Source organism: Staurois parvus, unplaced genomic scaffold (genome assembly GCF_062004578.1).
Source record: "Staurois parvus isolate SC_StPar_1 unplaced genomic scaffold, SC_StPar_1.0 ptg000402l, whole genome shotgun sequence".
In the NCBI taxonomy this organism is placed as follows: Eukaryota; Metazoa; Chordata; class Amphibia; order Anura; family Ranidae; genus Staurois; species Staurois parvus.
This window is the reverse complement of record NW_028318198.1, coordinates 3,994,120-4,008,022: the sequence shown is the minus strand read 5'-3', so window position 1 is coordinate 4,008,022 and position 13,903 is coordinate 3,994,120. Positions and strand designations below refer to the sequence as shown.

The following is a 13,903-nucleotide window of genomic DNA, read 5'->3' as shown; positions in this document are numbered from 1 at the left end:
ACAGAGGAACTTAACCAATATATACAGTATACTGTTATACTGTATGTACTGTATATATATCAAGGACTCAGGCCTTATTTTGACAGCCTTTTTCTTGCTCCTATGATCAAAACTATATAAAACAAAAAATAGGTCACCTTCAAACACCATTCTTAAAGAGACTGGCATGTTCTCAGATTTTTGCAAAGTGGATCAGTACTGATTGTAAATATGTAGTGTGAGCAGCTTCCTACTAAGTGGTTGACCTTTTTTTCTCTACTTCTGTTTAATTAACAATGTCAACATGCTTCCAATGTTGGCAAATACCTCAGTCAATATGCGGAGCAAATTTGTATTGCATTGTTTGTCTCAAACTATTGCTGTAGTTCTATCAACTATATTTAATTAACTAATCAATCAACAAAATTGCTTCTTACATGTTTGTTTGTTAATTTACCAATGAAAGCTTAACATATTGTCTTCCTTATATAGGGTGCTGATGGTGTAAGAGGCTTGAAGGGAGGCAAAGGAGAAAAGGTAAATATGAAGTCTATTTACTGTTCATGAAATAGTTAATTCATTTAAGGACCAGCCTTTTTAGGAAAGAGAGACTTTATCATACAGATGTGAACTAGTGTAATCATTCTTTAATCAAATCTATTAACATTGAACAAAAGCTTGTAATGGAGCAGCTAGAAACAGCTAGAATAGCTAGAAAGGCAGTTATAGGCTTGGTTGCTTGCCATATAGAAAAATATTGATTAAAATTATTGGAAGTACATTGTTCCTGTAACAATACTGAGAAATAGGCTTCTATTTTAACCTGTATATACGAAGAAAGTAATAAGTAAAGTTAGTTGTGTTGGTATTTTATTTCTCTAAATATGAAATAACCTGAGGTGCTAAAACTAAGGCAAAGCAAACTGGTGTAAACCCAGAACTGTTACCCGTAGTAACCAAATATAGTAACTGGACTAACTCACAGTTTGTGGAATAAATAGTAGCTATGCCAATCCAAACTTGCTTCTCCGTTCAACTGTTCTGCTTGCAAGTAGAAATGAATGGGCCACACCCTGATGTCATCACAGATGTAAAACCAGCTTAAATATGTTGACCGGAGTGTTTACATCATATAGTCTCACCTGTCCTTTTCGCAATTCTACGCATTTCACCCTTCAAAGTACTTAATCATGGAAACCATTGATTCAGCGACTGCATTAGTGTACGTTGTGTTCATTTCTACTTGACAAGTGCAACTTGCTTTATTTTTTTTTTAAACATTGGCTGCTATCGCCAACTCCTCATTTTTTGTTTTTTTTTTTACCTGCACTACTCTTTGTCAGGTTTTCCTTTAAATTGAAATTCCAGTTTTCTCTTTTTTTTCTTTTTTATTGAGATGGGCTTAAACAATTTTTGTTAAACAAATTTTTAAGTGGAATATAATCATTACTATAACCTAAGCAATTTCAGAATTCTACTTTTAATTGACAGCAGATACCAGTCAACAATGCAGGCTGCTGTGTATAGCCTGTGATGCCGATTGGAAAATTTTCTGCATGATATGGCAGAGAACAATCTGTGGTAGGAGGCATGACTTTGACAAGTCATTAACTGAGGTCTTCTCCTCCCGGATTAATTTCCCCTTTCGTAATTTGATGAATGGGGCTTTGTTAGCTTGAGAGTCCCAAAGAAATCAAAGCACTAAGTTTGTAAAACTTAACAATGTGTTTTAGAAATCTTCTGGATTTTTATTTTCTTTTGAAACCTCAGTGTGGCTGTTGTAAGACTATTCCTCTTTTAGATAAACTGACTTTTTCAGTGTTGTTATAAGAAAAGAAAGAGTGCTGGCATCTCTTTAGTACTCTTTAAATATCTCACCAAAATATCTCACCTGGTCTGGTTGACTGTCTAGCTTAGATTGGCCTTTACCATTTCAGTAAAACCTATAGGCAGGACCATCCTGGTTTAATTCACAAGAGAGAATGGAACTTAAAGCAATCTTGCATCACCCTAAACTTTACCTGTACTCTCTCTCAGATGTTATGCATTCATTATTCTCATTGCTGTATCCACTATTAAATGAAAACCAAATCCATTAAAAACAGAGTTCAAGCTGTGAGAAAAAGATTTCTATTGTATTATCAATAGCACTCTTAAATGTATTTTATATTGTTTGAAGAGTTCCACTGGCTGCTGATTACAGAGATGTGAGGAATTTGGGGCTCTTTACACTCCACTTCTATAATTCAAGACAAACTGCAGAGCTCTGCTTTGTTAGCTAAGCTAATAACACTTAATCCTGAGATGTGCTCTGTGCAGCTGGCAGGTGTTCTGTGTACTATAGTACTGATCCATCTACAAGTGGTCATTAGATGTGAGCAAACACACTATAATCCTGCCACTGCTTCTTCTCTTTATTAGCGTTATAGCTGTCCTAGGGAGCACAACCAAGGACTTACTCTTTCAGCTGTAATATTACCTGTGACATCTAATTATAAGCCCAGGTTTGTTTGGTGCACTTCATCAAATATCTTTTGTGTATGTCTTTTTGTCTTTATAAATTGTTCAGGATCACCTTTCACAAGTGTACTGCAGGCTTTCCTTATATGCCATACACATGCCAGTTTTTGTAGAACATTTTATCTGTCCCTCAGTAAGAAGAAAATATTTAAATATACACTACCGAATGCATTAGAACTATAGACAGAAAGCAGAGAAACTGAGCATCTATTATAATATTTTAGCTATTTTAGGTGAAATTCGCTCAACCCTATTAATTATTAATTTCATTAGCAATTTGCTCAGTTTAAGCATCTTTAATGAAGCTTTTGCTTTGTTTGAGAATAATAGAAATAAGTAATGATTGCAGAGATTTTCTAGTATGGAAAAGGTTTTATCGAACACATGCTAAAATATTGTACTGAGCCTGGAGTTAGAAAAATATGGAGGCAACTGGTGCTCAGATACAAACAGGGGCAGATATGAAATATGCCTAAGTATAGAGTGTCCAGGGGAGGACTGACAACTCATGGGGCCCCCGAGCAATAGGGGATCATGGGGCCCCTGTGTCCTTGCCCAAACTCAAAAAGCCTATGAAAAAGGTACCAGGGGCATCTCATGGGGCCCCCTACTGACCCCGGGCCCCTGGGAAGTGCCCGAGTTTCCAAATGGTCAGTCCGCCCCTGAGAGTGTCTAAAGCAACAACCAAGTGTGAAAATGCAAGAGCTGGAAATAGGGCTGGTGGCTATATTTAATTGTGTATGTGATTGATAATGCGTTCTCTTAATGACAATAACTGCATGATCTGCTTGTGCACAGACACATCTTTTGGAACAATTCATGTTTTCAACCAGTGATCTAGGTGCTTAAGGGTTGATTTGAGGTGCTGCTACTCTGTGTATGGTGAATATAAGGGTTACCTATTATCCTGAACAGCATGAATGACAGGCACTTTAAATGACAGGAACTTTTAAAAAATAGGGGACATATGATCATACAGGACATGCATTCATTAGCATTTATCTTCAGCTGCATTCATTAGTATACTTGTGCTCATTCAACTATTTGGTAAAGTTCAGTTGTCAGATTTTTGAGATATTAATTGTAATTTGCTCATATTTCAGGGTGAAGATGGATTCCCAGGATTTAAGGGTGATATGGGATTAAAGGGAGACAGGGTGAGTATAATTTTACATCAACTCTTTTTCTGCCAGAACCGTTTGTATGTTTTTTGCACACATGTTTAAAAATGATTTTAGGCCTGAAGATTACTTAAAACCCCAAACATTATAAGTTTTCTAAAAGCAGACACCCTAGAGAATAAAATAGTTTTTATGTCACATAATATTACTTCAAAGGTATATGAAACACAACATTTCAGTAAAAATACACACTAAAGTGAATTACTGGGCATACAAATGCAATAAATTACCCACTTTTTTGGTAAAATATAAAAGACGAGATTACACCAAGTAAATAGATACCTAACATGTCAAACTTTAAATTTGTGTGCGTCCATGAAATGGTGACAAACGTCAGTATCCTATATTTTCTATAGGCGATGCTTCAAAAGCCCCCTGTAGGTCATCAGTTTAGCATTACTGAGGAGGTCTTGTGCTAGAATTATTTCTCTTACTTTTGCGTGCGCGGTGATATGTAACATGTGTATTGCAATTGATGTTTCTTTGCGTAGGAGCCCCCGACACATGAGTTTGCGTTCGCGCGTACTTATATGTGGGGGTGAGGGGCCTCAGATGTTTTTTTTTAGGGGGGTGGTTATGTGCTTGGGTGGTACTTTAATACTTTGCAATTTTTTCCTTTAACTTACTGTTTTCATCACATAGAGGACTAAAAGTCCCTTATGTGTTAATTTTTAGGGGATAGGTTCTCTTTAATGAGACATGCAGGGTCTAAAAGACCCTGTTTGTCTCTTCTGTGCTCCACTGAATGTATTACAATGCAGATCGTATTGCAATACATTTCTTCCTGACTGTGCTAGCTGGTGAAAGTGATTGGGTGACCCGGAAGTGACGTCATACATGTTGCTTTATGGGCCACCAACAAGAAGGGGAGGAGAGCAAATGTGTGCCTGCTCTCCTCCCTTCCCTCTACCTGACAACACCCACTATGTCAGTCAGAGGCCCGCAGATGGACAAGTGGAGCCTGGAATACATAGCGGGGGGCTTGAAAAGGGGGGGTGCGTTGTTACCAGGGGTGTATGGAAGCAATCAGTCAGTTTTACACACACACAATAATAAAAAAAATATGCAGTATATTTCTGTAATACTTGAAAATTTCCCTATATTTTATACCTTTAAATATGGAGCCCCCCGGATGTCCAGACTACATGGGGAGAAGTGGCAAGATAGTTTGGGACTTGGTGTCATCCTTTTTCCATATGGGGTACCACTTATACATGGACAAATTTTATTCAAGCGTGCCACTATTTAGACGTTTGTACAATCTTGGAACTGGCGCATGTGGCACAGTGTGACCTAATGTGTGCCCACCATTAGAAGTGGGTGGATACAGGGCGGTATATTCTAATGGTGGACATACCACACACTTTTTCTGGCAGAGATTTCTTCTCTTTTTTTCATTCAGCCCACAGGCTGCATACAAAAAAAAAAGAACATAGCATATATACCCAACAAGGATCAGCGATATACTGGTATGTCACTGGACTTTGAATGGTTATACCAGGATGATGCCTACAGCTGCAGGCATCATTCTGGTATCATTTTTTTCAGTAGATTATCGGCTTTCATGTAAAAGCAATCCTATTGTCTAATTATCTGCAGGGTTGCTTTTAAAAGCAGCGGGAGATGATGTCCCCTCTTCCCCGCTCCCTTCCATGGCCTTCTCGGGCAGTCCCGTGCCATCAGGGGAACCTGAGAATGCAGCCGGTGTTTCTGCCAGCTGAGTATAGAGCTGATTGGAGACCAGAATGGTGCCAATCATCTCTATAGTCTAAGATATCAGAAGCTACGAGAATTTCATCACTTCAGTTTCGCAGGATATCAACAGCGCCATTTGTAAATTGGGAAAGTATCTGATCACACCGATCTTGGTTTGATTAGATAATGTAAGGGCAGAGGAGAGATATGATAGACCCCATATCGGTTGCACCATGCATGTGAGGTATCGCTGTGAATGTCAGATCAAGGGCAGTAATTCTAACACTAGACCTCGTCTGTAAATCTAAAATGGTAGCTTGTAAAGGCTTTGCACAGGGCATGCGCAGTTTTAAATCATGTCATGTTTGGTATCTATTTACTCGGCATACTATCATTGTTTATATGTTACCAACTAATTGGCCAATATATTGTGTTTTTGTACATTAGAAGTAAAAAAAGTGTATTTTTTTTTTAATTTGTCTTTGAAAAATGCTTACTATTTGATAAGGAGAATGGTGAGTATTTTTCAGATCTCATTTGTTGCCACAAGTTTTTGGAAAATTAAGAAAAAAAACAAAAACATATTTTTCTTTTTTTTTTAATATTTCAAAACTTTGTGAGAAAAAATGAGATCTGCAAAATACTCACCATGTTTCTTTTTAAATTCCTTGGGTTGTCTACTTTCCAAAAAGGGGTTGTTTCGGGGGGTTTGGTGCTATCCTGGCATTTCAGGGCCTCCGAAACTGTGATAGGTAGTGAGGAAGTGAAATGAGGAAGTTACGCACCTTCAGGTTTTCAAAGTGGTCATTGGATTTCAGGCTCCTGTATGTGGCCGGACTCCCAAAAAGTCTCACCCATGTGGTATCCTCATACTCGGTAGAAGTAGTAGAATGTATTTTGGGGTGTAATTCCACATATACCCATGGCTTGTATGAGAAATAAATAATTTAAATGACAACTTTGTGTAAAAAAAAATGTTTTTGTCATTTTCAAGAAACTTGTGGGAAAAAAAAAAATCTTTCATGGACTCAATATTCCTCTCAGCAGATAGCTTAGGGTGTCTACTTTCCGAAAAGGGGTCCATTGGGGGTGTTTGTACTATCCTGGTTTTTTAGCACCTCAAGAAATGTGATGGGCAGTCAGAAAGTAAAAGCTGTGTAAATATCATTATCTATACCATAGTTTGTAGACGCTATAACCTTCACAAAAAAGCAATCAATATACACTTTTTGGGATTTTTTTAACCAACAACATGTAGCAGAATACATTTTTGCTGAAATTTATGCCGAAATTTTAGGGTTTTTGGATATTTTTTATGACCGAAATGAGAAAATATAGTTTTTTTTCTGAAAAAAAATTTTTCTTCAAAAGTTTTTTGTTTATAGCGCCAAAAATAAAAAGCACACAGGTGATCAAACACCACAAAAAGAAAGCTCTATTTGTGTGAAAAAAAGGACATTGATTTCATTTATGTATCGTATTGCATGACCGCGCAACCGTCTGTTAAACTAGTACAGCGCTGTCCAGCAAAAAAAATGGCGTAAATTGCAGTATCTATACCAGCAATGGACAAACTACGGCCCGTGGGCCGTATACGGCCCGGCGGACCTTTTAATCCGTCCCGCAGAGCGTGGCAAACATTGCCTGTCAGGATGTGTGTAGGCGGGGCAGCGTGAGGAGCGGGGCAGCGTGAGGCGGGGCAGCAGGGGAGCTAGGCTCCTCTCACAGTCCGCCCTGAAGACCGGAACGGCGCAGGGAACACGGCAAGAGGAACGCGCGGAGCAAAGGTAAGTGAATTGACACAATATGGGGAATGAATTACTATAGGGGGGGTGAATTACTATAGGGGGGATGAATTACTATGGGGGGGATGAATTACTATAGGGGGGATGAATTACTATATGGGGGATGAATTACTATATGGGGGAGATGTATTACTATAGGGGGGATGAATTACTATAGGGGGGATGAATTGCTATATGGGGGATGAATTACTATATGGGGGATGAGTTACTATGGGGGATGAATTACTATGGGGGATGAATTACTATATGGGGGATGAATTACTATGGGGGATGAATTACTATGGGGGATGAATTACTATATGGGGAATTACTATGGGGGATGAATTACTATATGGGGAATTACTATGGGGGATGAATTACTATGGGGGATGAATTACTATGGGGGATGAATTACTATATGGGGGATGAATTACTAAGGGGGATGAATTACTATATGGGGGATTAATTACTATGCTTACTATGGGGGAATATTACTATACTTACTATGGATGACACATACACATCATTCATCTATTCTTGGTCCGGCCCCCGGGTCCAATATATGAACCCATTGCGGCCCTCAAGTCAAAAAGTTTGCCCACCCCTGATCTATACCATAGTTTGTAGACACTCTAAAGTTCACACAAAGCAATCAATATACACTTATTAGGATTTTTTTACCAAAAACATGTAGCAGAATACATTTTGGCCTAAATTTATAACTAACTTTGAGTTTGCTATATATTTTTTATAGCCAAAAGTAAAAAATATCGTTTTTCTTCAAAATTTTCGGTCTTTTTTTATTTATAGTGCAAAGAATAAAAAGCATACGGGTGATCATTAACCATCGAAAGAAAGCTCTATTTGTGTGAAAAAAAGGACGTAAATTTTGTTTGGGTACAGCATTGCATGACCGTGCAATTATCAGTTGAATTAGTGCAGCATCGAGTAGCAAAAAGAGGCCTGGTCAAGAAGGATGGTAAATCCTCAGGAGGGCAAGTGGTTAAATGATAAAAAAATAAAAATAAATAAACAATAACAAAAATAGAAATAACTACTGACACCAGTGGTGGAACTACCAGGGTCACAAAAGTCGCACTTGCGATCAGGCCCTGGTATTACGCCACTAGGCTCAGAGGGAAGGGCCTCAGCCTGGGATCAAGGGACCCTTCATGGTTTCTATCTGGGCCCCTGAAGGTTCTAGTTATGCCACTGATGTATGGTGCAAACTCTGGTGCAGCTCTGCAAAGAAACCAATCAGCTTCCAGGTTTTTTTTTGTCAAGCTTAATTGAACAAGCTGACGTCAGAAGCTGATTGACTACCATGCACAGCTGCACCAGATTTTGAGTGAACCAGTTTTAGTCAATCTCCCCCAAGGTGTTTTTTTCTTATTGGTTTGATAAAAAGGTACAGATGGCGTAACTCTTTTACTTTTGAACAAGTATTGTAGAATACTGTATGTTATGGATGATGTTTTGCTTTACCTGCCTATTATAGGGAGAAGTAGGCCCATTAGGTCCAAGAGGAGAAGATGGTCCTGAAGGTCCAAAGGGAAGATCTGGTCCAAATGGGGACCTTGGTTCAGCTGGTCCAGCTGGTGAAAAGGCAAGTATTTATTAGGGGAACAACTTGTACACTTCTGCTCATATCTCTTTACCAGTAAATAAAAAGCACTGCTGTCATGTGGGCTAAAATGTTTTTTTTTTTTTAAATCACTTAAAAATGTATCTGATGGCAAACCAAACCTAATATTAAAATTTGCTCTGATATTCTCATCTTTTTATTTAGCCTGTCATCTGGGATCACCAAAAATGTATTTTCACATGTCCAATGAATATCATTCCTAATAGCTCAGGACCCCTTAAACGTATTGATTGCCACCAATTTCCTGTTACTGGTCTACTAGATGTTCACCTAGACTTAAGAGTATCTGCACCCTTAATCTTGACAGAACACAAGACTAAACTCGACCATGCTATGCCTCACTTTTGGCGGTTTAAGCTTGTAGTATTATTATTATTATACAGGATTTATATAGCGCCAACAGTTTACACAGCGCTTTAAAACATAAGGGCAGACAGTACAATTACAATACAAATTAATACCAGAGGATTCAGAGGGCCCTGCTTGTTAGAGATTAAAATCTACGAGGGAGGGTCGAGAGGTAAAGGTAATAACTGTGGGGAATGGGCAGATAGATAAAATACATGTACAGTTGTTAGGTGGGGGCAGGATAGGCTTCTCTGAAAAGATGGGTTTTCAGGGATCATCTAAAAGTGGACAGAGGAGATAGTTGGACACATTGGGGAAGGTAGTTCCAGAGGATGGGAGCAGCTCTGGAGAAGTCCTGGAGGCGAGCATGGGAGGAAGTGACAAGGGAGCTAGAAAGCAGAAGGTCTTGGGAGGAACATAGAGAATTTGGGTATTTTGAGACCAGGTTAGTGATGTAACTAGGGACTGAGTTGTGGATGGCGTTATAAGTTGTTGTAAGTATCTTGAATTTTATTCATTGGGTGAGCAGGAGCCAGTGGAGGGACTGGCAAAGAAGGGTGGCAGACATTGACAGTACGGTGGATGAGTCTGACAGCAGTATTCATGATGAACTGGAAGGGGGATAGTCTATGGAAAGGTAAGCCAGTGAGGAGGGAGTAGCAGTACCCTAAGTCTGCTGCCTTAATGGCTCCGTAGAAACCTGGACAGTACAAAATATTTAAATAATACAGGCATATGTGTACTTTGATCCTTATCTTGTGTTTTGTTTCTTTTTTTTTTTAATGTGTATTAACACATACAATTAAATCCATATTTTATACACTTTATGTGGTTGCTATAGATTTTAGATGCACTAACCATTTTTTTCTTTTTATTTGCATTTTAGGGCAAGCTTGGTGTTCCAGGTTTGCCTGGATACCCAGGCCGACAGGGTCCAAAGGTAAGACTGAACTTATGTTTCCTAAATTTCTAATCACTTATATCTATAGCCTAAAATGTGGGCAGTCCAGAACTCCACACATGAGCAGAAATGGCTTATCACTAGAAGAGAGTAGTCTGCATGTATATATGCTTAAATGTCACTTTTTTTAGCTGGACATTGAGGATATTGTATAATTTTATTCTGTGGACATCATTATTATACAATTGTGCATACAGATTTAGATAATCTGTGCTTGATGGTAATTTCCTCTCTTAAAATACAATTATCTGAAAATCATTTAGTTGTCTATGAAACCCTGTGAGTAATAACGATTGAGTGCCTAATCTGAAAAGTGCAGTAGCTGTATTGCATTGGTTTTGCATGACTGTTGTGGTAGTTATAGCATGGGCTTTTTTTAGCAGTTCTGAATTGGCTTCTTAATCAAGATTTCTGCAAAAGCTGAATTAGAGTGTACATATATTGTTTTAAATTTAATGTATTTCTGTAGCTGACACCAAGTCACAGCCTTAACAATTTGGTTCTTTCTATATTTGTACAAGCATCTGACCTACTCCAAAGCTGCCTCATTTTCACCAAGACTGTCACATCGATTGGTTTCCATTCTGTGTTTGTTGTTCAATAGTCTAGTGAGATTTTCTGCCACATCCTGAGATCAAAGTCTTTCTGCTATTTTGCTATTGAACAAACAGTGCTGTGCATCAGGAGGGTTGCTCCAGATGCTTCTGTTTTACATAAAACAACACACTGAATCCTTTCTGCCGCTTTGCAATCATGTTCTTACATGAGAACAAAGCACTTTCTTCTCACAAGTCTGACAATTTTCTCATTGTCCCCAAAGTTCAATTTACTGCTTCGGTTATTGGGGAATGAGTTGGATAAAATACATTCCTATTTTCAATGTCCACCTTGGTCTTTCAGAGAGAGTCCAGAGAGAGTCAACTGGGAGTTGTATACAATGTCATCTATAATTATTAATATACAGGATTTATGTAGTGCCAACAGTTTGCTCAGCACTTTACAATATAAAGGGAGACAATACAGCAATGATACAGTTCAATATAAGAGGGTTAGGAGGGCCCTGCTCCTTGGAGTTTACAATCTAAGAAGGAGGGGCTGGTGGTACAAAAGGTAATAACTGTGGGGGATGAACTGATAGGAGAAATAGCTGGTGGCAGGATAGGCTTCCCTGAAGATCGCCCAAAAGTGGGCAGAGTAGGCGATAGTTGGATAGATTGGGTAGAGAGTTTCAGGAGGATGGGGAGGCTCTGGAGAAGTTCTGGAGACGAGCATGGGAGGAGGAGACAAGGGAGCTAGAGAGCAGGAGGTTGTGGGAGGAGTGGAAAGGATAGTTTGGATAATATTTTGAGACAAGATTGGTGATGTAATTTGGGCCACAGTTATAAATGGCTTTACATGTTATTGTTAATGTTTTGAATCTTATTCGTTGGGTAATGGAAAGCCAGTGAAGGGATTGGCAGAGAGGGATGGCATATATGGAACAGTTGGTAAGGTGGATGAGTCTTGCAGCAGAATTCATGATAGACTGAAGAGGGGATAGCCTGCAATTAGGTAGGCCAATGAGGAGGGATTTACAATAGTCAAGGCGAGAGATAAAAAGGGAGTGAATAAGTTGCTTAGTGGTTTCAGTGGTTAAAAACAGGCATATCTTGGAGATGTTGTGAAGGTGAAGTCTACAAGATTTGGACAGTGATTGGATTTGGGGCTGAAAGGATAGATGGGAGTCCAGGATTACACCTAGTACCCTGGCATATGGAGAGGGACTGATGGTTTTATTATTGATCTTGATGGAGAAGTCAGGGGAGGGCGCACAGACTGGAGGGAATAGTATGAGCTCCATTTTAGAAAGATTTAGTTTGAGAACGTGGAGTGACATCCATGCTGATATGTCACTTAGTAGGTTAGTAATGCGAGATGAGACTGAACGGTTGAGGTGTGGAGTAGAAAGATAGATTTGTGTGTCATCAGCATAGAGATGGTACTTAAAGTCATGGGAGTTTATCAAGTGACCAAGGGAGCAGGTGTAGATGGAGAAGAGAAGGGGTCCAAGAACAGAACCTTGAGGGACCCCTGCAGAAAGAGGAAGTGGAGAGGAGGATACAGAGTTATAGGTAAAGCTGAAGGAGCGCTGAGATAGGTATGACGAGAACTAGGAGAGAGCAGAGTCTCAGATGCCAAGAGAGTGGAGTTTTTTGAGGAGGAGGGGATGGTCAACAGTATCAAAAGCTGCAGAGAGGTCAAGTAGTAAGAGTATGGAGTAGTGGCCATTGGTTTTAGCAGTTCATAAATTATTGAGTTTTAGTAGGGAAGTTTCAGTGGAGTGGAGTGAGTGAAAGCCAGACTGTAAAGGGTCAAGAAGGTTGTTGTCAGTGAGGAAGGAGCTCAGGCGATTGTAGACTAAGCGTTCTAAGAGTTAGAGGTAAACTGCTGCAGGGTGATGGGTCTTAAGTTGTTCAGGTTGGTGGGGTCCAGTGAGGGCTTTTTAAGTATGAGAGTGACCTGTGCATGCTTTAGAGGGGAGGGGAAGGCACCAGTAGAGAGGGAGAGATTGAATATGTGAGTGAGGGAGCAAAAGATAGAAGAAGAGGGTGACCATATTAGTTATGAGGGAACAGGAGCCAGGAAGCAGGTGGTGAGATGGGCTTCTGAGAAAACTTTAGTGATCTCTTCAGTAGTAGCAAGGTCAAAAGAGGAAAATGTTGAGGGAAGTTTAGTATAAGGAATGCTAAGTGGGATAGATGTCTGTGTGGCATAGATGCCCCTATGAATTTCATCAATCTTGTTTCTGAAATGACTGGCATTCTCGTAAGCAGTGAGTAAGTTACTGGGTGGAGGTGGAGAAAGCAGAGAGTTAAAAGTAGAGAAGAGATGATGAGGACTAGATGAAAAGGTATTAATAAGAATGATAAAGTAGGCTTGTTTGGCAGCATGGAGGGAGGAATTATATTTTAAGAAAGCAGATTTATATAGGGTGAATGCTTTCTGGGATTTGGTTTTACACCACAATTGCTCCAGTGCACGACTATGTCTCTTAAGATTTCTAGTCTTGTCAGTCTGCCAAGGTTGCAATGGTCGGGGCCTGATACTTTGTGTAGTTAGAGGAGCAAGTGAGTCTAGTGTGGATGAAAGTGAACTGTTGTAGACAGAAGTGGCCATGTCAGGGCAGGATAGGGCAGAGATCATGTCATAGAGGTGGTCAATTGCAGAATGGAAAAGAGAAGGGTTAAAGTTGTGAAGATGTCTGCGGGTAATTGTTTGCTGCTTGGAGGGATAGGTGTTTGAAGATGAAGACACTGTGAAGGTGATGAGATTATGATCAGACAGAGGAAAGGGGGTGTTTTTGAAGTTGTAGGGAGTGCAAAGATGGGAGAAAACAAGGTCTAATGTATTCCCATCAGAGTGAGTGGAGGACTGTGTCCATTGTGTTAAGGCAAAAGATGAGGTTAGGTTGAAGAGTTGGGATGTAGCTTGGTTGTTCACATAAATGGGGATGTTAAAATCTCCAAGAATGATAGTGGGTATTTCAGAGGAGAGAAAGTAGGGTAGCCAGGCAGAGAAGTCATCAAGAAAGCACGACACTGGACCAGGAGAACGATAGATTACTGCAACCCTCAGAGAAATGGGAGAAAACAGCCAAATGCAGTGAGTCTCGAAAGAAGATAAGGATAGAGAGGGAGAGGTAGGGAGGACTTGAAAGGTGCTTAGTGGGGATAGAAGCAAACCAACTCCACCTCCTTTCCGACCACTGGGTCTGGGTGAGTGAGTCCAGTGGAGGCCTTCATGGGAAAGT

General features: G+C 39.7%; 1 protein-coding gene across 7 annotated transcripts in view; it reads left to right on the top strand.

Annotated features, from left to right (window-relative positions):
- The window catches only part of COL11A1 (collagen type XI alpha 1 chain), a 282,954-nt gene that overhangs the window by 175,507 nt on the left and 93,544 nt on the right, over positions 1-13,903 (top strand). For all 7 annotated transcript variants that reach the window (XM_089686598.1, XM_089686599.1, XM_089686597.1 and 4 more), the window contains 4 exons: positions 472-516; positions 3,603-3,656; positions 8,658-8,765; positions 10,039-10,092. In XM_089686598.1, the coding sequence (XP_089542724.1) occupies positions 472-516; positions 3,603-3,656; positions 8,658-8,765; positions 10,039-10,092 (261 nt within the window). The remainder of the gene's footprint in view (positions 1-471; positions 517-3,602; positions 3,657-8,657; positions 8,766-10,038; positions 10,093-13,903) is intronic.